Source organism: Protomyctophum parallelum (genome assembly GCF_964188405.1).
Source record: "Protomyctophum parallelum genome assembly, chromosome: 7".
NCBI classification, from domain to species: domain Eukaryota; kingdom Metazoa; phylum Chordata; class Actinopteri; order Myctophiformes; family Myctophidae; genus Protomyctophum; species Protomyctophum parallelum.
In genome coordinates, this window is record NC_139705.1 from 17434028 (window position 1) to 17461144 (window position 27117).

At 43.2% G+C, this 27117-nt stretch overlaps 1 protein-coding gene across 1 annotated transcript; it reads right to left on the minus strand.

Moving 5' to 3' along the window:
• Nucleotides 1–6212: 6212 nt before the first annotated feature.
• On the minus strand, nucleotides 6213–26755 carry LOC310861955 (uncharacterized protein; the record flags this gene model as incomplete). The annotated part of the gene is made up of 7 exons (XM_083769692.1): nucleotides 6213–6435; nucleotides 11192–11308; nucleotides 12379–12440; nucleotides 20472–20701; nucleotides 21078–21187; nucleotides 23294–23368; nucleotides 24932–26755. The coding sequence occupies 7 exons, from the start codon at nucleotides 26753–26755 to the stop codon at nucleotides 6244–6246; spliced, it is 2610 nt and encodes an 869-aa protein (XP_083625818.1). The 3' UTR covers nucleotides 6213–6243.
• Nucleotides 26756–27117: the final 362 nt, after the last annotated feature.

The following is a 27117-nucleotide window of genomic DNA, read 5'->3' on the forward strand; positions in this document are numbered from 1 at the left end:
GAGTACATTATGTCGGTAAAACACTGCATGTGAAACAATACTGTAAGAGGTGAGCTTCATAAAAAGGAGGGGACACTCTCCATGTATGTGAGCTTATGCAACTCGTGCACCAGTCCAGGATAGACAGAGTGCTGCTGCTTTGTGCACACACACACACACACACACACACCTACACACTCCAGCATGATCTAATCATGACAGCGAGCAAGCGCTGCTCTAGCTTATATAACACCCAGGGATGTTTGCACATACTTGCGCAATGATGAGCTGCTGACAGTTTGAATGCACTAACCACTTCAGTTCAAAGGAGTGCTTTTTTCTATCGATTACACACCCCACGAAGCCTTGAATTCATGGAGATGTTTTGGTAGCCTGGTTTCCAGCCGGATTTGTTTTGTCACTTTGCTACTTAGTGGAGACAAAACAAATCCGTGGAACGCAGTGAATCAGGCTGGAACCAGGATAATGTTTGGTGTTTTTTCTGTCGCATTCCCGGGGGATTTTATGACCGGGTCATCGTCGATCAATATAGGCGACTCGGAATAAAATACTATTTGAGTGGTGTCATCGGTGTAACATTGAATAAGGAACTAAAGAACATTTTATCATCGTCTGATATTTGAAGATAGCAATAGACCTTTATACACATCACCGTTTGGCAATTATGACTCACTCTTAAGATCGGTCATCAAATTGTTGGCTCAGGAATGCGACAAGAGTTTTTTTTTCCAAGGCTTTATGGGCTGTGTAATTGAAAATGAGATCTACTCCTTTGAACTCTCTTGAATTTAATCACCTGGAGTGGACCTGTACTTGGACCGCTTTCCCCCCTACACAAAATCTACTCAATCTACTCAAAAATAGCTGGTTTTGTGCTTGAAGATCTGCATTTTTTTTGGCTAATGTTCCTCCTGGGTTCATGTGGTTAACATATTGTGGATAAAGCAAATAATTGATGTGTGTGTGCGTGTGTAGGAGATAATCAATAACCCCCCCATAAGGATAACAAAAGGGGTTTAATTGGTGAAACTACTAAACGTGGTTGTTCTGCTGCCCTGGGCGGTTCTGTGTTGGGATAGTGAAAGCTGCGTGCTTGATTCCAAAATTGTGTATGTGGAATCCCCCCCCTCCCCCAAAAAAAGAAGAAGAAAAAAAAGGAATAGCTGCTGGAAAATACTAGTATTGGGCTTGGCCCCGTTTTCACCTTGTACAAAATAGTCAGTTGAACACCATGTGCTTTGCATACTAAATACCCGATTAACGCGACGTCGCACGGCAGTGTCGCCAACGTGCCAAAAAATAGCCGAGCAGTGGTTCCCAAACTTATTTTGGGGGAGGGGTGATGATTAGGTTGATGTGCAACACTCAAACAAACACTCAAACAAACCAAGATACAGTATATACACATGATATATGCAGATAGTACACAACGTTTTAACTGTAGAACCGAGTCAAACTAAATGTAATGCCTCAACTCCTACAATTCCAAATGCTTGTCAGGGTGCTGGGTGGGATAGGGTCTCCACTCTCCACAGGGGAGGGTCGTGACCAACCACGTAGAGTCTGTGGGGGCCACGGGGCCGCAGCCCCCATGAAGACTCCCAGGGCCCCTTTAGGCCCCCATGAAGATTTTCGTGGACATTTTACATTTACATTACATATTTTCTGGGAATTCCAAACATTTTGGACCTCTCCGCCGGCAATAATATGAGAATCCCATCGTCAAATATTCGGGAAAACAGCGCCTCCCCTGTTGTTCCTCAATTGTTGCGAGGCAACAGTCTGTCTTGAGAGACTACTCCGCCGGCTGTCCAAGAGGTGTTAAAAAGTACTCAAATGCTAATCGGCTTGAGGATTGATCAAACTCTTCGGCTCTGGTCGCGACCCAAAAAGTCTGTGAACCCTTGTTTTATAGATCGCCTTATTTTCTGGCACGCGAGACCGACCGCCGTGCGGCGAAGTGTAAAATCACGCTTTTTATACCCACGCTTCTCACCACCAAAGGACAAAACGCTGCTCTCCTTCGGCCATTCAAGCACAGTAAACGTCAGGTATATATATCATATATATATATATATATATATATATATATATATATATATATATATATATATGGTCCCATTTTAATCTCCGCCACATGCTTATTTTTGTTTTCCTTTTCAGAGTTATACCTTTAGATGATAAATAATCCTAATAATAAATGAATTAATAATACCTGTTAAATGTATATACAGTAATAATACAAAGAAAATAATGTTATTATAAAAGGTTATGGATGTAGTAATGTAAATGTTATGTACATAATGGTCTTACATATGATATTTATATGATAAATATATTTTGTATCAAAAGAATCATTATTTGTATAAGATGACGTAGAGCTATACTAGGGAGAGTTGCATGTTCATTTGTGGCTGTTGTCTCATGTTGGAAATAAAGAGTACTACTTCACCGGACAATAGGTGTCTCATTGCGCTGATCTCTGGATGCCTGGCTGATATCGGCCAGGGGCGATATATCTGAAATTACATGAATTACATGGCGGTTTTGGGTGGCAAATATACCAAAAAGAATCAAGTGTGATATAGTACAAGGACATATGATCACTACACATGAACAGGTCTTTTTTTTTAACCACTTAAGCCCTATAGGAACATCACAAATACAGATACCTGTAGCTTAGATTGGCTATTTTGGACAAACTACACATTGTCTGTATTGTAGGCTACATAACATAAGCCTACAATACAGACAATGTGCAGTTTGTCCAAAATAGCCAGGGTTGCGGCCTGAAAAGGTTTTGAAGCATTAATTCAGGGGTCCTCGACACAAACATGTTTGGCCATGTTTTTGACTGGCACCTCTTCCCCATGCTAAGGGCTAACTTTAGCCCTGGGTGTTCTCTGCTTCTGGGAAAACGGAACAAATGTTTGTCAGCATAGTGTGCTTACAGACAGTACAGCGGTCACACAGAACATGCACGCTCCATTACACATCATCTCATGGGTCTCATTAAAGATGGTCTGGCCCGCTTTCGTACCACCCCTACCTGCATTTGTAAACATCGTTGCTGCCGGGCAGAAACCCCATATCTCCATATTCTAGCTTTTGTTGTTTTTTTCTTTTCTGTGAATTAAAGCTAACCCCACTTAATCATACCAGAGTGTCCCACAAAAGCAAACAAATTAGCAGAGCTTGTAGATCTGCTGCTTATTATTATTACTAGAGCGGTGCCCATTGGAGCCTCTACAGCGGTGCCTGTTGGGCACTGGCCTACTTGGAACGATGCAAGTTGGAAATGAATGCCCCACCCTGATATTATGTCCGTGTCCCTTTTATGCTGTATATGAAGTTCAGGCATGCCCAAATATGGAGTCTATGCAGACGTCAGAATGATGTCAGAACAGGCCAGCTCCGTATAGGGACACTGGGAAGGGACCCTGTCCAGAGCCCGGGCAGATGCCTTTTGTGGCGGTTCTGGACAACCGTGGGTCTGACCGACTCGACACCGGGCACTGCACCTCCTGCGGGGGTGTGAAACGTGTGTCGAATTTGAAGTCGGTGGGGCGAACGGTTCTCGAATTACGTGGATTACACACACACACACACACACACCTCACTTTTGGACATATGACGTTTCCTACCCGACAGAGGCCATTTGTAAATATCGCTCTCTGGCTTCATTAGGCATTTAGTGTGACATTGAATAAGGCACTAAAGAACAATTTATCATCATCTGATATTTTAATATAGCAAAAGGGGAGAAAAAGGGGAATTGAATTACAGAGCCCTACAAACGATATTATTCAACATAACAAGCTAGAAAAAAAGGTTTGTGCTCTTGACTCAAGGCCTCCCAAAGTGAGCCCACGTCAGTGCTGCGGTCCAGTATCAACAGAAAGAAAATGCTCGCACACTGGCAAAACATTAGTCATAAAACACATTAATGCCAGTCTTTTCTTCTTGATTAGACATTTGAATACATCACCGTTCGACAACTATGATGACTCACTCTTAAGCAATCGCTACAGTGTATTTGTTTTTTTTCCTCCTTTGTATTCACAGTATCTCTCTCCGTCACCACTGGTGGAATTATCCTCCACATAAAATGACGATTCTACGAAAAAACATACAAAATCCAAATCCAAATAATGATAATCCCACCCACTGGTGGTTAACAGAGCCGTTAAGAAGAAGAAACAGGGCCAATGCGGAAAAAGGCTTGATGCCAAGAGTTGACTTTTGACACGACAGCAGGCGGGATCATCGGTAGCACATGGAATGATTTACAAGAACATACAGAATCATTAAGCAGCATTTAAACCAATGTGACACACAAAGTCTCCTCTCCCCATGGCTGTGTGTTACATAAGGCAGACAAGCACCATGTTTTAGAACTGGTTCCGTTCTAGATTTTTGGAACCACTTGGGAGCTTTCACCAGAGTTCCCACACATTTGTACCACTGAATTTCCAAAACCTTTCCAGAATATTTAACCCAATTTCTAGGTCTATAGAACAATCATTCAGCGCAATAATGAGTCTCATATTCCTATGTGCAATGGCCAAATACAGGCAGTGTAGCAAAAATAAGGCATATAATATAGAATATCTTTTTTTTAAATATATTTCCAGGAATTCCATGACCGGGGAACCCTGTTTCACGGAACCGGCCACGAACCGGCTGGCATTTCCACCAACCTTAAGCAGAACCAAATTAATCTCTAACCAGAGCTGAATGGTTTAGACTGTCTGGGGAGCAGGAGTCCCCAGTTGCCCCACGGCCAGCAATGTGTCGAATGTGACCGGTCAAAGTGCCCATTTCACAGGGGAATTTCTCTTATAGGGTGATCAGATTTTTCACTTGCATTTCGCTTGCAAAATAAGTCATTTTTGCATGAACTACTCCTTTGATTTGGCAGTTTTTTTCCCCAAAAAGTAAAGATATAATTGATTTGTTTCAGCGCCATGTCCACTGTCCACAGAAGAGTTAGCGTTTCAGATTGTTTCGTGCCACGCATTCCTAAATTTGTCTCCATATTTTAACTGTTTATGGGTTTATTTTTCCTAAATGAATACCGTAGTGTACCAGTTCCAGGTTTTATTTGAGTAAGGTCCGGGAACGTCGAGAAGTACAGTAGCCTGCTTCTACACAGCATTTTAAGTGGTATGTGGTACATATTACTCTTAAGTAATCGTGTCAAACAAGGTTGTTTCTTTAAAATAAATATATACTTTTTTGTGAAATAACATATTTACACCAGGCTGTGATTTGTCTTGTTTTAGCTGTAGTCTTTAAAATAAGATAATGTTAAGCGTCTGGTGCAGTGGTTCTCAACCAGTGGTCCTTGAGGGGGTACCAGGAGGTAGATGATAGAGTTGGTAATACATAGCTCAAATGCTGAATAAATAATAACCTTGACATGAAAAAAGGGTTGAAATCCACTGATCTGGTGGGATAATTAAATTACATTTATTTCCTATCTGGTCTGTGGAGTGGACACGGGCTATATAGCCTACTTATGCGGTGTATCACATATCACACCGAAAATAGCCGATTTACGTTATTTTGGCAGCGTGCGGCGGTGAGCTGGCAGTTGGGCTGTGGTTGGCCCAAAGCTTAAAGACCGCTTCAGAAAGGGAGCGAGTGACGCAGGCGTGGGCCGCGTAGCGTAAAAGAACAAAGCTGACCACAATCCAAGGCCTCATCGCCCCCGAGGATCGTGCACAAAAACACGTGCACGGCGTGCGGGACAATTCCACGGGACCGCGCCTCAACTTCTACGCACGTCCACAAATAATCGCCCGCCTCTCGTTGAAAATGAATTACCAAAGCGCGTCAGTCAGTCACTTATCATTCATTGGTTCCCAAGAAGTTCCATTTTCTCTGGAGACACCACTTCATCTGCCACAACCTGAGACACAACGTGGTTTTTCATAACATGTTAACCACTTAATCCCTATATACATACTTCTTATAGCATATGAAGAAAATACATTAAAAATAAAAATTTGGTCAGTTATATGCCCCCACATCCCCCAGGAATGTGTGAGAGTGTGTGTGTGTGTGTGTGTGTGTGTGTGTGTGTGTGTGTGTGTGTGTGTGTGTGTGTGTGTGTGTGTGTGTGTGTGTGTGTGTGTGTGTGTGTGTGTGTGTGTGTGTGTGTGTGTGTGTGTGTGTGTGTGTGCGCGCGCGCGTGCGTGTGCGTACGTGTGCGCGCAGATGTGCGTGTGTGCATGCACACTACAGAGACGGGTCCTTGGGGTGCTTGTCGTCGTACTCATCTATGAACACCTGCATGGCCTCCACACAGCGCTGTCCGATGTCCCGCAGGTTGTCCTGCAGCGCCCCCTGCAGACTGGGCTCCAGTGACGGGTCTTTGGCTATCAGCATCCTCACCACCACCGCGAACGTGTCCGTGTCCTGCCGGTACACCTGTGTCCAGTGGGAACAAAAACGACGCACCGATGAATTGAGTGCAATGGCCTATAGGGCAGCGGTCTTCAACCAGGGGTCCAGGGGACCACCAGTGGTCCTTGAGGGGGTTCCAGGTGGTCCCCAGCCAAATGATGGAGAGTTGGTAACCAAATGGACCCTCATGAAATTGGAATAAGCTCAGGATCGCACAGTTATTGCATCTTCCGTCCATGCTGAGCAGACGGGAGTTTGTCACATTGAACATGGAGCGTACAAAGTTAAAGTCCTGGTTATGATGTGTTCATGGGTTCCTCTCACTACTTCATGCTCTTTGAATTACGTGCAGTCAGTGAGGTAAAAGACTTGTTTTGTACATGAGTAATTTCTTTATATTACATTATGTGCTTTGTTTCATGTTGCTCATTCTGATCATGATTTATTTGTGTTTTATGTCAGTTTTGACGTGGGCTTTGGAAGCGATGCCATGCTACAATAAAGCCGTCAGTACACAGAACAACTGCCTCATTCGTTCTTCAAGTTCATCAAAGGGCGTGACAACGGGGTTTATGCCAAAAAAACAACAACACTGTGATATCCTTCTATACTTCTATTCAGTATTTTAGCTGTGACGTGAGCGCCCCCTCCTGAGATACTTCCGGGTTCTACTTTTGTGTCGCTTTTGTGTCCCCATGGAGTTATACTGTGACGCTCCGTCGGACTAAATCTGAGACGAAAACAACCACGAAAGTCTCATTTTACCGCTTTCCTCGCAACAACAAAGCTGCGCTGCTCTCCAAAATCTGGCTGTGACAGGCCGTCTGCCCCACATGGAATACTATCGCCATTGTATTTGATTGTGTCAACTAAATCCTCATTAATGCAAACTAGATTCAACATACTCAAGCCTGCACACATTGTAAATATCCCCCGAAATATTTTACCGAGCAAATGGACTGTTGCCACCTTCAATAATAATGATAATAATAGTCTTTATTGTCTCCACATCATATATTTTTGTTGTCATGGACACTTGTACAAAACATTAATAATTCTACTCGAGTTGGAAGCATTAAGACCCATTTTAACCCTCTATGGCTTCCTTTCTGAAAAATAACGTCAATTTAAAAAGATTCACGCGTTTAGATATTCTATTTACAATGGGATGCGGACGGGAGCTGGTGCCACTTGGACCCGGACGTAACGTAGCACTACAAAATGACGTCGGACTTAAATACTGAATAGTGCTTGCTCAAGGAGGAGCTGGGAATCGAACAACACCTTCGGATTCCAAGGCAGCCGCTCTTTGTTTTGTTGTTTGTTATAATTCATTTTTTTTTATGTACGTAGCTTGTCTCTTGTTAAAAGGAGTACTTTTACACATTTTCTATGAAACCTTGAATTGTCAAAAATTGTGTTTTGTTTTTGTCGCATTGCTAAGGCAAAAGTTTGTCATGAAAAATTATTGGCTTAGGAATGTGACAAAAACTAAAACAAAAAATAATCCTTGAATTGAAGCCGTTTCAAATAGCTTTAAAAACGCCACTTGGCATCGCAGAACGTTGTGAGCGCACAAGCAGACATCTTTTCACGCCACAAGAGCATTGAGTGTGTGAGTGTACTTGTATTATATTACTATACTTGTGAGGGGAAAATGTGTCACAAATCTATGAATATATATTCTTTCACAGCCAACGTTATTTTGAATCAAATATTTGCTTCTGGGGGGTCCCTGGAACACCATATTTTCAGATGGGTGTCGGTGTTCAAATACATGACATGAAAAGGTTTGAGCACCACCGATATCGATATATAGGTTTTTCAGAAAACCGTCAGGATTTAGAAGACATTTTTAGAATCGGCCTCAGGTCTTAAAGTGAGATGTGTCCAAGCGAAACCTTGTGAGTGAGATGCGGAATGGATCTCTGGTCCATTGCAGTAAGGCAGCTTTTCACTGCACAGGAAGAGCATAGGCATTGTGAGAAATGGTTGTTTTATGGTTAGAAAACAAACACTGTGTAAAAGAGGCTCAAAGTCCTTGTGGCAGTGCCGGCACACGGGAGAAAACTGTAGAGGAGATCTTGAATAAACAAGAAGGTGGCCGCACACACCAATAGCTAGAGTACCAATATTTATTAGGACAGCAGGTAAGACAGGAATATCCAATGTTTCTGCGGTTAAGCCTTCATCAGGGAATGAACTAGAAATAGAAAACAAACAAACATATATATATATAATTTTGGGCTTAAGTTAGAACATTAGAATCAGTTCAGAGATTCAGGTTGGAGATACTAGGGATTAATCATTCTTACGGTCTCACCAATATAGATGAAGACATAAGGAGATTTCCCGTGGTACTAGCGCTCCCACACTGTGGAACGATCTTCCACCTCATGTTAAGAGGTTCCCATACCCTTGCCTGTGTTTAAATCCTGACTTTTGGCTTTAGGGGTATGGTTAAGTGTACGAATGACATTCAAATAAAATCACTGTCCTAAAATGTCCAATACGTGCGTGCGTGCGTACGCACACGCTGATGCGTGTGTTATGTCTGCATCAGCTACTGTAGTTGCCAGACTTTTTTCCCCCCCCACTAATCCTCTCTCTACCTTCTCTCGTAACCATGGCGATATGAAAAGCACAGAAGGCCTTCTGGGTGTCTCTAGCGGAGAGAATCAAGGCCTGGTGTCACGTTGGAGACGAGCCCCGAAGCACGTGTGGAAAGTAACTGAGTACATTTACTCCACCACTGTAGGGTAAGTGATATTCTTTGTTAAAATAAGTGTTAAATAACTATATTTTAGAGTTACTCTCTAGCTCAATTTCTTTTTTTTTACTCCGCTGTAACAGGAGTCTTCCTGTCTCTCCAGCTCAATTTCATATACAGTATATATTTTTTACTCCGCTGTAGCTTAGAATCAAATGTACTTTTTACTTTACATGTATTTGACACCTTTTAGTTACTAGCAAAGTTGGCAGTGTTCATTTAGATTAACAACACTGCATGAAGATGAGGGTGTCCTCAAACAGCCACGTTTTCACATTTAACTTGAAATGAATAAATCACCACTTACTCCTCCAATTAATTAACTATTAAAACCTCCCGTATCAATCATGTCCGCAAGATGAAATGCTTGTGTCGGGCGCACAGTAAATTGAAGCGCCTCGGGCGACCAGTTGTTTACACAGTTTGTCGTCGGGCAGAAACCTCATATCTCCACATTTCCACTGTTTTCTTTAGTTTTTTCATTAATTGATGGTCTACTTCATCATACAAGAGTGTTAGTTGCACAAGAGCAGTATAAATAGAAGATCTACACGGTCACAACGTGTCAAATCACGACCTTGCAGATTGTCTATTTTCACTATTATAAAATGTTTAAAAAATAATAAAAAGAGAATGTTTTGGACATACAAGGTTTCCACGAGACAGCGACAGATTAATGTGCTGTCTCCATCTCTCTAGTCTACAAGCTGTCTTCAACATCCCCTCCTCCTCCTGTTACACCGATGTGTGTGATTTATACTTTAGGCAATGGGCATGTCTACAAGCTCACGATGCGTTCTGTCATCTTCTCTCTATAAATTCACGAAAACTGTGTGTGTATGTCTGTGCACGCGTGTTGGGGGTAACTTGGGACACCGTCAGACTGATTGACTACAAACTTAGCGTGCTGCGGATGACCCGGGTGACGTGCCGTCTGCCGAGTGGGAATTCGGTCCGACTGGCGGTTGTCCAGAACCGGAAAAAAAAACATGAATGTCTGTCGGCGAGTCTGGAGGACGCACCAACCTTCCATTTTCTTAGAACATGGCCGGAATAGGGATGCTAGGGGACCTTGACATGAAAAAGGTTTGAGCACCACTGACATAAAACAGAAAACAGAAAACTGTTTTAGAAGACATTTGTAGTAGTAATGGGTAAAAATAAATGTTCAATCTGAATCAATAATAACGAAAGTAATAAAAAGTGTCTGACTCTGAAAGTGTTTGTTCAGTAACAGGGGTCTGTCTCCCTGTCTATCCAGCTCTTTAGAAAAGAGAAAACACATTTTCAGGTCTGTTAGTGATTACGGCGTCCTAAATAAAATATTGACACTTTGGCTATCAGCGTGTGCGGCCACTTTCTTGTTTTTTTTCTTCAGTTGATTCTCCCATGGGCCGGCACCGCTACAAGGACTTTGGTGTGCGTAAGCATCCTCGTGCATAGTGATCATCAGAAAATTTAGTTGAACTTTTTAACAAAAAAAACTTCAAACTATCAAAAAACCTATTTACTTACAGCACCTTTACAATCAATCCTCTTAAATCTTTCTCTCCACTTTCTTTAAACATATTTATCCACTCCTGTCCTGGTGTGCAAGCAAGCATACGTCCGTCAGTCCGTCCGTCCGTCCGTCCGTCCGTCCGTCCCCTAGCCCTGTTTTTAGGACTCGAACCTTCGGCATGAATTTTCGAGCGAACCTTCGAACCATTCGTTTCTAATTAATTAATTTGTTTCTCCGAACCTCAGCGGGGCTTGGGAGCATGTAACTTTGGTAAAGTGTCATAGTAGCTTGTTTACAACTGGAACAGACTTCCTGTGCATAACTTCCTCTTCAAAATAAGAGCCACATGTAAAAGCGAATGGTTCAAGCCCATTAATTAAGATTCGAGTGCCAACCCTAACGAGCGAAGGTTCGAACCCCAAATGTTCGGGGACAGCCTTAGTGTGTGTGTGTGTGTGTGTGTGTGTGTGTGTGTGTGTGTGTGTGTGCACGCGCGTTGCCGCCATCACCTCCTCTATATCTCTCCTCTTCTTTTGGATGGCTCGGTTGCGTGCCGTTATCCGACACAGCGTGGAGGGGAGGTCCCTCTCTCTGCCTCGCTCTCCACTCTGGGCTCTCTCGCTCTCCTGAGAAGCGTGGCGGACAAAGAGGAGGAGGACAGGAATAAATAAATCACAATCAGGACTGGGAAGAAGTTATTCATTTTGTCACATGCTCAGACATACAAAGCAGGAGCAGTGAAGCGTCGAGGTGGCATATTCTCGACCACCAGACTGTGTGCTACAAAACTGTTGCTTTTCACGATTCAAATTCAACAGTAGCTAAAGTAGCAGATCTATATGGACTATGGCCTGTGTAGGGCAGAAACCTTGCACCTCCATATTTCCATGTTTTGTCTACTTTGTCGTACCAGCTGCACTGCTGCAGTGGCCTTGTGGTTAGAGCAGTGGTTTTCAACCAGTGGTCCTTGAGGGGGTTCCAGGTGGTCCCCAGTTAATGATGGAGAGTTGGTAACCAAATGGGAGTGTAAAATGAAACAAATGGACCTTGGTTTCATTTTACACTCTCAAGAGTTAAATTGTGGACAAAATCTTATCCAACGATATAAAAATATTCTTTCGTTTTGGGTCTGAGAGGCTAAATCTCATGAAATGGTGGTCCATGACTCAAATGCAGAATAAATAATGGAACTTGATATGAAAAGGGTTGAAAATCACTGGGTTAGTGTCCACCCAGAGACTGGGAGGTCGGGGCTCGATTCCCTGGCCAGGTCATTACTCATTACCAAAGACAATGAAAATGGGACCCAATGCCTCCCTGCCTGGCACTCAGCATCACGGATTGGATCCCTGTGACATACTAGCATCATGTCCAGGGTCTGTACTTGTACATCAAGCTGCCTCACGCTACAGAAACAGGAGATAAGACTCTGGGCCTCATGGCTCGGCAAGGCTTACTTACTTAGTCGTACAAGAGGTCAACCAAAACTAGCTCAAATAAGTGATCTAAAATATTATATTGTAGATGGGGGACAGGTAAAGACCTCAGAATCTGCCCCAGAGTTCATTGTTCTCTGGAATCAGACTGAAATCAGTCACGGCGACTGGAAACTTTAACTCGGACACCCTGGTACCTGCAGGAGATTAATTACAGTACAGTATACAGCAAGAGGACTGGTTCATGTTGTATTACTCACGTTGAACGGTTTGTCTTTCTCTCTGCTGGAAGTAGACCTGGGGAACAGAGGGGTGAGGGAAGCTGGAAGACACAGAGAGAATTCACACCATGTCACACAACATTTTGTCAGGCCAAGTGCTAAACTGTGATTTGTGAAACAGCAAGAAAAGGATTCCTCCACACACACACCAGCTCTGTTATCTAAACCCCCAATTACCCAAAAACAGTGGGTCAATGGGGACCCATTTGTGAGTCATGACTCAAGTAAAACGTTTATTATATTTTCCTACATTTAAGGAAATATATATATTATATATATTCTTTCAAACGTTTTTTTGTTTTTAGTTTAATAAAAATGTAATAAAACTATTTTTGACATTTTAAAACAAATCTAAGAAATTACATACTGTAACAAATAGCCAATCTACAAGCTTGCAATGCTGGGCAAAGCAACGCGTTGTGTGGTTGTAGATCTGCTATTTTCACTAGTTTGTGTCCTGCTTGTGGAAAGCATCTATAATCTCTCTTGTGGGTCTCGACCTGAAAAGTTTGGAAACCACCGATTCTAAACAATTCATCACAATGTGTAGAATTACAATGTTTATGTTATTATTGTTCTGAAACCTATATTATGTTCCTGCTGTTCTAACATCATACAGCCAAACAGTTGGAGAAATCACACGTTGAGTCTTTAACCTCTTCAGGACGGGAACCCCTTGGTGTTTGTTATAATTTAGCAATTTTTCAAAAATGAAAATGTAGTGCAAATCTTTGAATATATTCTTTCAGAGCAAAAGTCTTTGATTCTGGGGGGGGTCCCTGGAACGACATATTCAGATGGGGGTGGGCGGCCAATTACATTTTTTTCAGGTCCTTGACATGAAAAACTTTGAGAACCACTGACACAGAAAACTATCATGATTTAGAAGACATTTTGTAGAATCTGATCTCAGTCCTAAATGGGTTAACCTTTGGTTTTATGACATATCCGAGATCATTGGGGTTTTATGGCGACTGAGAACTTTAGTCAATCTTTAGTCAACATAACACTGTGATGCAACACATCCCAGTGCAACAGCACTGCTTCAATACAACTAGTGGTGGAAAGTAACCAAGTACTGTACTTTTATATTTTATAAAATATTGTAATTTTACTCCACTACATTTATTTGAAAACTTTAGTTACTAGTTACTTTGTAGAACACATTAAACACCTCAGCCCTATGTCGGTCATTTGAAAATAGCCAATCTACAAGCTTGAAATGGGACATGCTGCATAGAGTACTTTTACCATTACTACATTTTGAATTCTGGACTTTTACTTGTACTTCTGTACAAGTACAAGAAAGTACAGTATTTCTGTATTGCAGTATTGACACTTTTACTTAAGTAAAACATTTTGAGTACTTTTTCCACCACTGAACACAACCCATTCTTCCACCAATGTGTTGCATGAACGCCAGGACTGGTGGGGAAAACATTGACTCACATTCTGAATCTATTCACAACTTCTCAATTTATTTATTTTTTAATGTCCCTTCTCAGCTAGCCTAAACGTACTTATTTTATTTTTTACACACACACACACACACACACACACACACACACACACACACACACACACACACACACACACACACACACACACACACACACACACACACACACACACACACACACACACACACACACACACACACACACACACACACACACACACACACACACACACACACACACACACACACACACACACACACACACACACACACACACTTCTGAAAAATGTTTCTATTTCAGTGGTTCTCAAACTATTTCATGTCAAGGACCCCTCAGAATTTTCTGTATTTGGCTGTGGACCCCCTTCTGAAAATATGTAGATCCAGGGACCTCCCTGCAGAAGCAGAAAATATTTGAGTTAAAAAATGTTAAAAATGCTTGTGAAAGAATAATATATTCAAAGATGTGCGCCACATTTTCAGGATAGCAGATGAACAAGCTTGTAGCGCAACACGCTGCGCTATGAGCTTTTAGATCTTTTAGATATTTTTCAATAGCTAAAGTATAGCATGATGCTTAAAACACCAAATCGGTTCACGACCCATCCTAAATGGTGTAAAGCGCCTTTATCCAAGGCGCTTTACATAGATTGTGCATTACATTCACTAATTCACACACACATTCACATTCACCGATGGCGACGGAAGCCATGCAAGGTACCAACCAGCACATCGGGAGCAATTTGGGGTTCAGTGTCTTGCCCAAGGACACTTCGACATGTAGACAGGAGGAGCTGGGATTCGAACCGCCGACCCACGGATCATTGGACGACCTGCTCTACCTCCTGAGCCACAGTCGCCCTGAATGGGTTAATAAAACAGACCTGTAAAAATCACACTGACTTGGTACCCTCTTATTTCACTCAATATCAAACTTCTTCGTCCAAAAATACCTATAACGAGCAGCTTGTAGATAAGCTATTTTCAGTAAACATTTCCCACACTGCATGTGGATGCTTGTGGTTCAAGAGCTTTAAGCAAAAGATCAAGATGAAGATTTTTAAAAAGTAGCAGAATACAAGCTCGAGCTTAGAGATGTGCTACTGTAGCATGATCATGTAGGGCGTTCATTTACGAAGATCGTAAGATCGTTAATCACAATTATGTGAACCGTAAGTGCCGTTTCTCTGCTTAAATAAATTGTCAACACTAGCCTAAACTGGATATTCATATTTTCCATAATAGTCCCCTCCCTTCCCCCAGAGCAGAGCAGAGCGGAGCTGTGCTGCGATACGGTTGCATTTTTAAGAGCATGTTTTACACTGGCTGTCTCTGCTCAATCTCCTGTCTAAAAGTCAGAGGAGCTTGTATTGTGTGTGCGGAGAGGAGCGATAGCTGGCTGGGGGCTAAAATTAATGTTTCTTTAAGCGGGATCTGTTGGGTGTGATTTGAGAAATCTGCCTCGCAACGTCTGACTGCAGTGCTGCTATGTGAGGCGATACCGTTGTTATGGCTCATTATATACCGCTCTCTCTCTCTCCCAATCTCTCTCTCTCTCTCGATGAGTCACCATCACCGCACCATCTCTCAGGCACACACAGAGAAACCAGTTTCTTTCTCACACACACACACACACACACACACACACACACACACACACACACACACACACACACACACACACACACACACACACACACACACACACACACACACACACACACACACACACTTACTTCCTGGCCTATACAGCTGGCCTAGCTGCACCTAGGCTCAGTGCCTCAATTCCAACAGCCTTTGCTCCGTGTCACTCCCTAACTCAGTTTCCTGTCAAACTATCTGTCCTATCAATAAAAAAAAGGCATAAAAGCCCAAAAATAAGTCTTTAAAAAAACTGCTGAAACTAAAGCCTCATTAAAGTATTGGACTACATAATCATGTGTTGTTGTTGTTGTTGTTGACAAACTCATTACGCTCGTTATGTGCTGGTTTTAATCTGGCTGTGTGTGATCCCATTATCATTTTCATATGGCTGTGATGCCATTAATAGCCCCCTTGACAATAAGAACAGCATCTGTTGATGATGTCCCAGGGCGGCTCGCCTGATCCTAATTATTTCAGATAATCACAATTATGTTTTTTGAGGGGCTCCTACATCCAGCTTTTGGTTACCGTCCACGTCCACAAACTTCGTCTTAATAATAATAATAATAAAACTTTATTTGTATAGCACATTTCATGACATGAAATGCAGCTCAAGGTGCTTTACAGAGCAATGGAGAAAGAAAGAAAAGAAAAGCAAGGCATAAATATTAAAAATAATAGCAGTAATGCAATACAGTGAGGACATGAATAACAAAAGAAATTAAGATCAATTAAAAGCAAGAGAATAGAAGTGGGTCTTGAGCTGTGCTTTAAAAAATGTCTACAGAGGCTGCCTGTCGAAGGTACAGTGGGAGTTTGTTCCACGCCGTCGGCCCGTAGAAGCAAAAAGCTGCTTCCCCGTATTTTTTTGTTGCCATTTTTTTAGGCAAAGCGAGCAGGCTAGCAATGGAAGACGTTAGGGGGCGTTTGTCTTAAACAAACAATACATTCCCATTGACAATGAATGGAGAATTTCAAAGTCATAGTGTCTGAGCAAATAGGCATAGTGTCTATTTTACGTTATGATGATGTACGCTGATAAGAGCGCCCCTCACTTCACACAGGTGTGATTTTTCTCTTATTACACAGCTTGGGTGATTGCTATTTTTGAGTAAGTAAGTACATTTTATTTATAAAGCAACTTTCGAAACAAAGTTACAAAGTGCTGTACACTAGTGAACACAATATAAAAATAATCAGGTTAAAGCAAACATAGTCCTGAGCAATCTGGAGCCCCAAGCAGGAATGTTCACGCCCCCCAACTAGCAAACTATTGATGAGAGAGCCAAGGGGGAGCATATAAGGGAGAAAAGGATTGGACCAAGTATGGAACTCCCTTGACCCCACAGGTCAAGGGAGCTGAGGAAGAGGCGTAATTGTCAGCCACACTTCGCCCTGACAGATAAGAGAACCATTCCAAGGCTACCCCGGTTAATCCCACCCACCGATGGAGCCGATCAAGGACTATGGAGTAGTCAATTGTATCGAATGCTGCACTTAAGTCTAACAGCAGCAGCACTGAACATTCACCGGCGTCGGCCCTCATGAGAATGTCGCTAGAAACCATGATATAAGTAGCTTTTGTCCCCACACGTCTCAAGAGTTGCCATTGACAATGAACAGGGAATTCTGATCAAAATGTCCGCTAAATCTTGTCCCCTCACGTCTCAATATTTGCCATTGACAATGAACGGGGAAATGATGTCAGAATTCCGCTAAATATGACGTAAATTAAACATCAAAACATTATACGCCATTGACATTGAAGGGAAAATGTATGTCATATGTAAACGAGCAAATCAGCTAACCATTCACAGGCAACAGGCATTCTGATTGGCCAGTATGAGATGATTTATGATGATGTATGATGATAAGAGCGACCCTCACTTCACACATGTGTGATTTTTGACTATTACCCGGCTTGGTTGAATGCCAATGATTCTGATTCAATCACTGATTCACTGAATTCTGAACAATGGACAGACTAAAGCTGTCTAATCAAAGCCTCCGAGCACTTGGCTGCACTGCTCGATTTTGTGTCCCTCCGTATCCAACATGAGCCGTGTAAACAAACACACTATGTCATTTACAGCTAAACGTTGCTCTCAAGAATGTTTTTGAAAACATTTGAAGCGAGAAATGGACAGTGCAGTGACCAAATATTGATTCTATTTCACCGTTGTTGTTTTCCCGAGGTGACACATTGCATTGGACGCACTTGGTATAAATCAATGGAATACTTGTATTACCGTAAGCAATGACGTCATTTGTTTTGTTGTTACTTTTGAGTCAATTCAATTATTTATTGCCGTGATGAAGTCAGGACCTCGTCTGGGTTTATTTCTCAATATTGACCTGCTTGATTATCCCAATTGCATCATTGTCGGGCAGAAACCTCTTAACTCCATATTTTTACTTTGTGTTTTTTGCAAATTAATGCACTACTCGATCATACCACAGCGTCACACAAAAGCATCAAAAGTAGCAGATCTACAAGCTCGAACCATGACGTGAAGTGACACCCTCTGAGCTTTTAGATATGCTACTTTTTTATTAGAATGCCGAAAAGCAACAGATTTGGACATTTGAAGTTTCCACACGAACAGAGACGATAAACTAATCTAGATTCATAGTTCATCATGAACTATCCAGACCTCTCAGGTCATTTCTGTCCACAGAATCTGAACTAAAACATGGAGATTTTATGCTCCACCCATCTGGAACAAACTCCCAGAAAACTGCACATCTGCTACAACAATCAAAGCTTTGCTTGCATGCAGCTACCTTTTATTGACATTTATTTTAGTCATTCTTCTGCACTGTAAATGTACTCTTATTTTTTCTATATGCCTATAATTTTTTGCCATATTGATGTCTAAATGCTTAAATAATTTGTGTAAAACTCTTTGAATTGTGCCGTGTTGAAAACACAAAGTTTTACAATTAAAGTTGCCTTGCCTTACAATGACAAATCAGTATTCCAAATCTTTGTAAGTCACACAAGGGCTTCCATGCCTCAGGCTGTGCTAGTGTGGGTCTATACTGCCACCCACTGGCCACATATATTATACATGCCCAAATATAGCAGTTTGTACTGTTCAACATGTGCTGTGTAGTTGTGGTTGCACATTTAGGTCACTGGCTGTTTAACGTGGGACCCGGGGACCCCCCAGGGTTTCTTTAGAGGGTTCCATGGTATCCCTAGCTAAATTGACAGTTAGGTGCCACATTGAACCCTTACGAGTCTTTATCTCAGAGGCCCGCTTTCCACCCAAGTTGAACCAGTTCCCTTCTTTTTTCTCCCCCGCCTAATTTCGAACCAGTTCAGAGTGTTTCAACTCCAAATTAATGTGGTTCAGAACCCTAAAAGTTGGTTTGGAACTTTTTTTTGCCTTAACCTGGGAACAAAAGTGGGTGTGTCATTCAACAGGTTGAGATGCAGATGTGATATAAACAATGGCAAAAGCAAGCGAAAAAGCATCATTAATTATTTTTTAAAGAAATCTGCCATTCTGACAATCTGCCATTGTCGATAGAATTCCCCCCGTTAAATGGACACTTAGGCCACTTCATATTTAACACATTGCTGGTCTGACCTGGAATAGAACCTGGGACGGAATCTAGAACAGAACCAGTTCTACAACCAAAGTTTGGACGCCGAGAGTGTACACATGGAGTTAAAATAACCCATTTAAAACTGTAATTTCTTTATTTTAAAGACGTGTGAGATTAAGCTATGGTAGCTACCTCAAAGTGAACTCTGTTATCAACATGGAGGACTTTCCAAACAGGATAAAGAGCTATTTGATCAGCTGTGTGGAGTGTGTGGCTGTGTGTGCACATGTCCTGCTACTGAACTGAACAGCACTAATCTGGATTGTTTTATGCTGTTTCAAGAGATTTTATGTCGCTTGTTTTAAACGTTGATTTCACATGCAACTTTTTTGCTGCTGTTAACGTCTTGGCCACGGCTCCTTTGCAAAAAAATAATAATTTGAATTCTCAAATGTGACTCTAAAAAACTGAAGTGGAAATTTTGTTTTAGATATTCAATTAAATTTGATATGATCTTTAAGGGTCGCAAGTAAATAATAGGCCTATCCCTTCATTGTTTGTTTCCTAATTTTGTTTCCTTAAATTTATTAAACTAGAGCGGTGCCCGTGGGGCCTCTACAGCGGTGCCCGTTGGGCACTTGCCTACTTGGAACGATGCAAGTTGTAAATGAATGCCCCACCCAGATATTATGTCTGTGTCCATATGCCCATATATGGAGTTGAACGGTTCTCGAGTTATGTGGATTACACACTGACAGACATACAGAGACTTGGTGCATTTAGAGATAGATAATAGCGCTCCCCGTTGGGCACTGGCCTACTTGGAATGATGCAGGTAGGCCCTGCGGTGGTGTGGAACGCGTGAACCCCACCCTGACAAGTACTTGGAATTGTAGGAGTTTAACGCATTACATTTAATTTGACTCAGTTTCCACAGATATATTGTGTATTTTGCCTTGTGAGCTTGTAGCTCGGCTATTGGGCTTACAATTATTTGGCAATTTGGCCAATGTTTGACCAGTTGTATAGTTTGTTGATTACTTTTAATGCAATAATGTTATTTTTTCATTTCATTTCAGGTATTAAAAAAGGTCTTAAAAGTCATGAATTACTGTTATTCCAACCAACAGGTTGAGGACCACTGGGCTAAGTACAGTAAGTACAGACCAACGCCAAAGTACAGTAAATACTTATATGAGATACATTATTTGGGTATCCCAAAGGTCAAATTAGCCTTCATGATTTTGGGGGGAAAACAATTACCTCAAGAACAGATATACAAAGTGTAATATTGCTTATATGCCAATATCTCATTTGGCTGACCAGTTGAAACACTTGTAAACCCATCATTTTCGTCGCAGTTACTGCACTTTAGCTTTGTAGGGCAGTATAGGGGAAGGGGCGTTGGCATTACCTGTGAGGCAGTCATTTGGAGACGAGCTCTTGGAAACTCTGTCCCTGTCCTTCTTCATCTCTCTCTCCTTCTCCCTCTCCCGCATCCGGTCCTTCTCCCGCTTGATGTCCAGCGGGGACGGGGGGAACTCCCTGCGGTGGTTGGGTAATGGGTATGGGTAATGCGGCCTGAAGGAGAAGTGATGGAAGCCCGGCTTACGGAAGGGAGTCTCGTGGTGGTGGACATGGTATCTGTAAACATTTAACAAAAAGAAAAATACATTTAGTCATCTCAAAAGTTGTAGTTATTCTAGTTTTAGTCTCGACTAAATATCCTAAGATTTTTGTCGCCTCAATCTACAGTTGATTTTGTCGACAAAAACATATTTTGGCAGGCCTTGATGCCGTCCTTTTCAGCATGCAACACCCTCCCCCACCCTAGCTAAAGTCTATGAAAATTAACACTGCATGAAAAAGGAAAACAAGAACGCACACTATCATGCAAATAAAATAGTGCCGGTCTAACTCTGGGGGAGCCCGGGATCGAGCCTCACCTCGGATGTTCTACCAGCCACTCTACCCCTGAGCCACTGCCCTGGTATTTTATACTAGCGAGTACTTTACATGCCTTGGCCTGTAGAATCCTGGTATTTTATAGGCACTGGTGGGTACTTTGGACAGCCAGGCTCTGGGTCTGGACGGACTTCTGATTCGTCTGAAAGGAGTTTTCTTCTCTTCCTGAAATAACAAGAAGCGTTAAGCAGCATTACAAACACACCGAGGCACCTTTTTCCACCAAAACAACTTTGGTTCTAGAACTGCTTCCGTTCTAGATTATTGGAACCGTGGTGCTTTCACGGAACCGGCGGCCATTTTTTGGTTCCAGTTCCGAACCAACTTTAAGGTTCTGAACCAATTAGTTTCCAGTGGAAACACTGAACTGGTTCAATATTAGGCGAGGAAAAAATAACTGAACCGGTTTAACCCCAGTGGAAAATGGGCCTGACTGAAATAACAAGTGGTAGCAGCATTATTACAAACACACTGACTGAAATAACAAGTGGTACTGTAGCAGCATTATTACAAACACACTTGACTGAAATAACAAGTGGTAGCAGCATTATTACAAAATCACTGACTGAAATAACAAGTAGAACCAGGCAGAGGCAAGTAAGGCTGTATGTTTTTGTTTAGTTTTTTCCTTAGTGCTCTCATCCGACCCAGATGAAAACGCCAGACGTGAACAACACACAGTGCCATCTTTTCTCACAAGAAGTGACAGAAAGAACACACACACACACACACACACACACACACACACACACACACGGCAGTACTTGGGAAGCAGGGGATACCTGCTTGGCTGGACAGGTTATCCAGCCTTGTCAGCTTGTAGATCAGCTATTTTCAAATAGCCAATGTACTGTATACTGTGGACGCTATTTTCACCGCTGCCTTAGCCCCAGGGCTCCAGACTAACCTTTGTCACCCCCGGCCTAGAACTGTCCCAAAATATAAATCTAACTGCCCCAAAATTAATTTGATCTGTCCCTCCAAAAATGCAATTAATTAATTACTAGATAGATGCATCAGTCCTTGTATATAAGCCGCTCCCACTTAAGTATATTTAAAACATGCACATAGGACACACCTTGGTGGACACAGACGCATGCACGCACGCACGCATGTGCGCGCGCCCTGTACCGCGACCCACACCCGCCCCCCCTCCCCACCCAAATACAAACTGACTGTAAAAATAACATTAATAATAGAGAAAATATATCATAAATTAATACTGAAACCAGATATAATCATTCACCCCTTTTGCAACCAGATCTTATTTTAATTACCAGGTATGTTTGGGAGACAAGAGACACTTTCCTGGGTTATTTATGTGGGTAATATGTGTTTTTAGATATTTCAGGATTTCAAAGTGTCCATGGGCTCCATGATGTCATGGACACTGGGCTCACGTATTTCCTCGACTACATGTTGTCTCAGTAAGACAGCCCTCCCCCTATCCACAAGGATAAGTGGACCAAAGCATTATGGGAATTGCAGTCTATAGGAAGGACACCTGTCGGGAAGGAATAAACAAAAGAGCAACTAAAATGAATTGGACAGCCAACTAGTGCTGCACAATTCTTGCTCAAATTGAGAAATGAGCTCACATTGGTGTCTGAATCATAGACTGTAAAAAAATATGGACAAAGCGTTCCCCGGGTCTAACATGGACGTAAAATGAAGCCCGTTATTCCTGCACTGTAAGTCACCATCTTTCTAGATCCGTTTGGGCCCAGCTGGCCATTGGCTGGCTCCGTTTTGGCCCAGCTGGCCATTGGCTGGCCCAGACACGAGGCGGGACTTCCCCCCTTCTTCTCCGTTGGTTTTTATTTTGACTCGAGTGGGAGGGGAATCCCGATCATAGACTGTAGCGGTAGCCACGCCCCTCAGAACATGCGCGACTTTATGGTCATTTTTTTAAATAAATGGGACCATAATTTTCCAAAAAGAATATTATGACATTAGAAATAAGACTTTAAACTAGTGACTGGAAGCAGAAAGTATTCATGACCATGATTATTAAGGTAATACAGTCTAGGTGAAGTTGGGCCCAAATACATGGACTTCTATGGGGCTATGGGTTTTTCTGGGTCCAATTACAGCGCCACAACAGGCCATTATATGAACTTTCAGGAGTTTCAGGCTTCACAAAATATCTGTCTGACTGCCCCCCTGGTCTGAATCTAGACCACCAACTTTTTCGATTAATTGTGCAGCACCAGCGATGGGAGTATGTTTAATCCCCAAAAGGGAATGTATAGGTAGCTCATTAATCTTTACCTTAACAGCAGAAGATGAAGATGATGAGGATGATGGCACAAAGCCGTCACTTGGCCTCTTGTCACCAGAAGAGCTCTGTGGGAAATGGGAAGTGAAAACAGTGCAGTTTCGTGGTTTAGTTAAAAGTCTCAAGTACATTTCATATTCAATCGAGCATTACAAACATCTGCTAAAAACACAATATGCAGCTAGTGCCAGGAACTTTTGGTTACGTTTTAAGCAATACAAACCCCTGTGCCAAGACGTAAAGTTACGTTATTTAAAAAAAAGTAAAAAAAATAATTGTATATATTAAAAAAGAAAAAAAGTAATCTGACGTGCACATGGATGCGCCCACGGTTATTTATTCTTTAATTTGTCCCATATCTCTGGCACCTGGCCAGCGTTTCTGTTTAACAGGTGGCATGGATTGCCATGGATTTATTATACTGCACCAATGTTTTCTTTTGATAGATCCGCACATGCATACATGCATAGGCCTGTTACAATTATTACATAATTGCCTAATCGCAATTATTTGAGATAATCACAATTATCTTCTCACAACTCAATCGTTTTCATGTTGAAAAATATCCATACATTTTCAAAAACAGCAGATCTACAAGCTTACAACACATGTAAGCTTGTTGATCGACTATACGCTATTTTGGAATCGTTTTGTAAAGAAAACAATATAAAAAATGATTGAATGTGTCAGTGATTTCTTTGTTGTATATTTAAGTCATTTGCATATGATATCTGCCCTGTGCAAGTTGTGATTACAGTATGAAGCTTAAAAGGCTAAAATGAGTACAAATTGCAACATTTACTTCCAATGTTCAATGCAAAAAACAAATCGTTAATCACAATTATTTGTGACATTTAATTGTAAATTAAATGTAAAAATGCATCAACGAGTTCAATATAAATCAAAAGCTTCTAGTACCTCTAGTCTAGAACAAAAGCCAAATCAAATATGATATTTATTGATTGAATACTTTATTAACAGGCTTTGGGCCGAGTGGTCCTCTGTATAATATCGGAATCGGTATCGGCAGATATGACCCTGCAAACAATCGTCATAATTTCATAATCGTGCACCCCTAATCAAGACTATCATATTTATATTTGACATCTATGATAGACATCTTGATCCAAAGCTACATGCACACAGCTCGCCTTGCATCAATGACTTTTACTTTCGTTCATAGATATGCAAATAGGCTAGATAAGAGTCTCTCATCTTGTTTCTAACAGTTTATGTTTGCATAGTATGATAGTACTGTATCATTGAATGTTATTAAATGTTTTGATGAATTGAGTATATAAAGGACCCCAATGGAGAAAAGAGCCAACAGGTTGTCTTGGGTTATAAATCCTCTTAGCAGACCTAGTATTGAACTGTACTTTCCTGTGCTTTATCCAAACTGCAAATAAAGTATTAAATCTAACACTTAATGAGTACGCCTGTAATATGCTACATCAATCTTGAAATCATTGTAATGTTGAATACACACAGACAGATTTGTAAAAATCTGTCTGTGTTTAACAAACAAAGCCTGAGGCAAACAACATACCTCCATACATCTCTTCCAGTGACAAAATCGAAATGTAAACAACATAATAAAGTATATGGCTGTTGTATACCGTAGTTAGTACCTTGCTCGGCTGGTCCATGGGTCCAGTGCTCCTGGGTCTGGGCTGGTCCATCATACTGGAGCTCGACATAGCTGGTCTGCTGGGTCCTCCTGTGGAGGTCCTGGGATTGGGGGATTTGTGGGTGTCGCTATAAGGCAGAAATATGTCTCTCCAGGGTGCTGGTCCTGTGATGGTGGTCCTGGGACTGGGGGATTTGTTGGTGTCACTATAAGCCAGAAAGACGTCTCTCCTGGGTGCTGCAGCTGGCCCACTGTGCGATGGTCCTGTGGAGGTGGTCCTGGGAGTGGGGGGCTTGTTGGTGTTCCTATAAACTCGCCCACTGGGTCCTGGTCCTGTGATGGTGGTCCTGGGTGCTGGCCTACTAGGTCCTGGTCCTGTGATGGTATTCCTGGGTGCTGGCCTACTAGGTCCTGGTCCTGTGATGGTAGTCCTGGGTGCTGGCCCACTGGGTCCGAGTCCTGGGGTGGAGGTACTGGGTACTGGTCCTGTAGGGGTGGTCCCGGGTGCTGGCCCACTGGGTCCTAGTTCTGGGGTGGTGGTACTGGGAGTGGGTGGCCCACTGGGTCCTGGGGTGGTGGTACTGGGTGCTGGGGTGGTGGTACTGGGTGCTGGGGTGGTGGTACTGGGTGCTGGGGTGGTGGTACTGGGTGCTGGGGTGGTGGTACTGGGTGCTGGGGTGGTGGTGCTGGGTGCTGGTCCTGTGATGGTGGTCCTGGGTGCTGGCCCACTAGGTCCTGGTCCTGTGGTGGTGGTCCTGGGTGCTGGCCCACTGGATACTAGTCCTGGGGTGGTGGTACTGGGTGCTGGGGTGGTGGTACTGGGTGCTGGCCCACTAGGTCCTGGTCCTGTGGTGGTGGTCCTGGGTGCTGGGGTGGTGGTACTGGGAGTGGGTGGCCCACTGGGTCCTGGGGTGGTGGTACTGGGTGCTGGGGTGGTGGTACTGGGTGCTGGGGTGGTGGTACTGGGAGTGGGTGGCCCACTGGGTCCTGGGGTGGTGGTCCTGGGTCCTGGGGTGGTGGTCCTGGGTGCTGGGGTGGTGGTACTGGGTGTTGGCCCACTACTGGGTCCTGCAGGTCCTGGGGTGGTGGTCCTGGGAGTGGGTGGCTTGTTGATATCGCTGGGTCCTGGTGCTGTTGTGGTAGTCCTTGGTGCTGGCCCACTGGGTCCTGGTCCTGTGGGGGTCCTGGGAGTGGGTGGCCCACTGGTTCCTGGGGTGGTGGTCCTGGGTGCTGGCCCACTGGGTCCTTGGGTGAAGGTCCTGGGTGCTGCTGGCCCACTGGGTGCTAGAGTGAACGCCCTGGGTGCTGGGGTGAACGCCCTGGGTGCTGGCCCACTGGGTCCTGGGGTGAAGGTCCTGGGTGCTGGGGTGGTGGTCCTGGGTGCTGGCCCACTGGGTCCTGGGGTAGTGGTCCTGGGTGCTGCTAGCCCACTGGGCCCTGGGGTAGTGGTCCTGGGTGCTGCTAGCCCACTGGGCCCTGGGGTGAAGGTCCTGGGTCCTGGGGTAGTGGTCCTGGGTGCTGGGGTCGTGGTCCTGGGTGCTGGCCCACTGGGTCCTGGGGTAGTGGTCCTGGGTGCTGCTGGCCCACTGGGCCCTAGGGTGAAGGTCCTGGGTGCTGCTGGCCCACTGGGTCCTGGGGTAGTGGTCCTGGGTGCTGCTAACCCACTGGGCCCTGGGGTGAAGGTCCTGGGTTCTAGGGTGGTGGCACTGGGAGTGGGGGGCTTGACGCTGTCGCTATAAGCCAAAAAGATGTCTCTGAGGCTGGAGGTGCCGTTGAGCAGGAAGCGTTTGTCTCTCTTGATCTCCTCTGGCTCCGCGTTGCTCATCTGGAACACTTTCTGTTTCACTTCTCTGACTGTTTAGTGCCTCCTCCTTCTTGTTGTCGGTTTGTTTAATAGCGAACATTAAGAGACCGTATACTTAAGCTTTAAAGTCCATTAATTTGTTGTGTCTCGACTGTTTCTTGTTTGTTTGTTTGTTTGTTGAACAGACACGAACGGATTCCCCGGAAGAACTGCTATACTTGCTGTGTTGTTGCTGCTCTATTCACATGCCGTCAGCCGTTCCTTTTACTTCCCTTTTCTACAATCTAAAGATCCAAAGTGTTGACAACGTGTTCATTTTCACACAGAAAGCAGAAACACATCAGAGTAGAAGAGAAGTGTTTCCAGTTGAGTAGAGGAGTGTG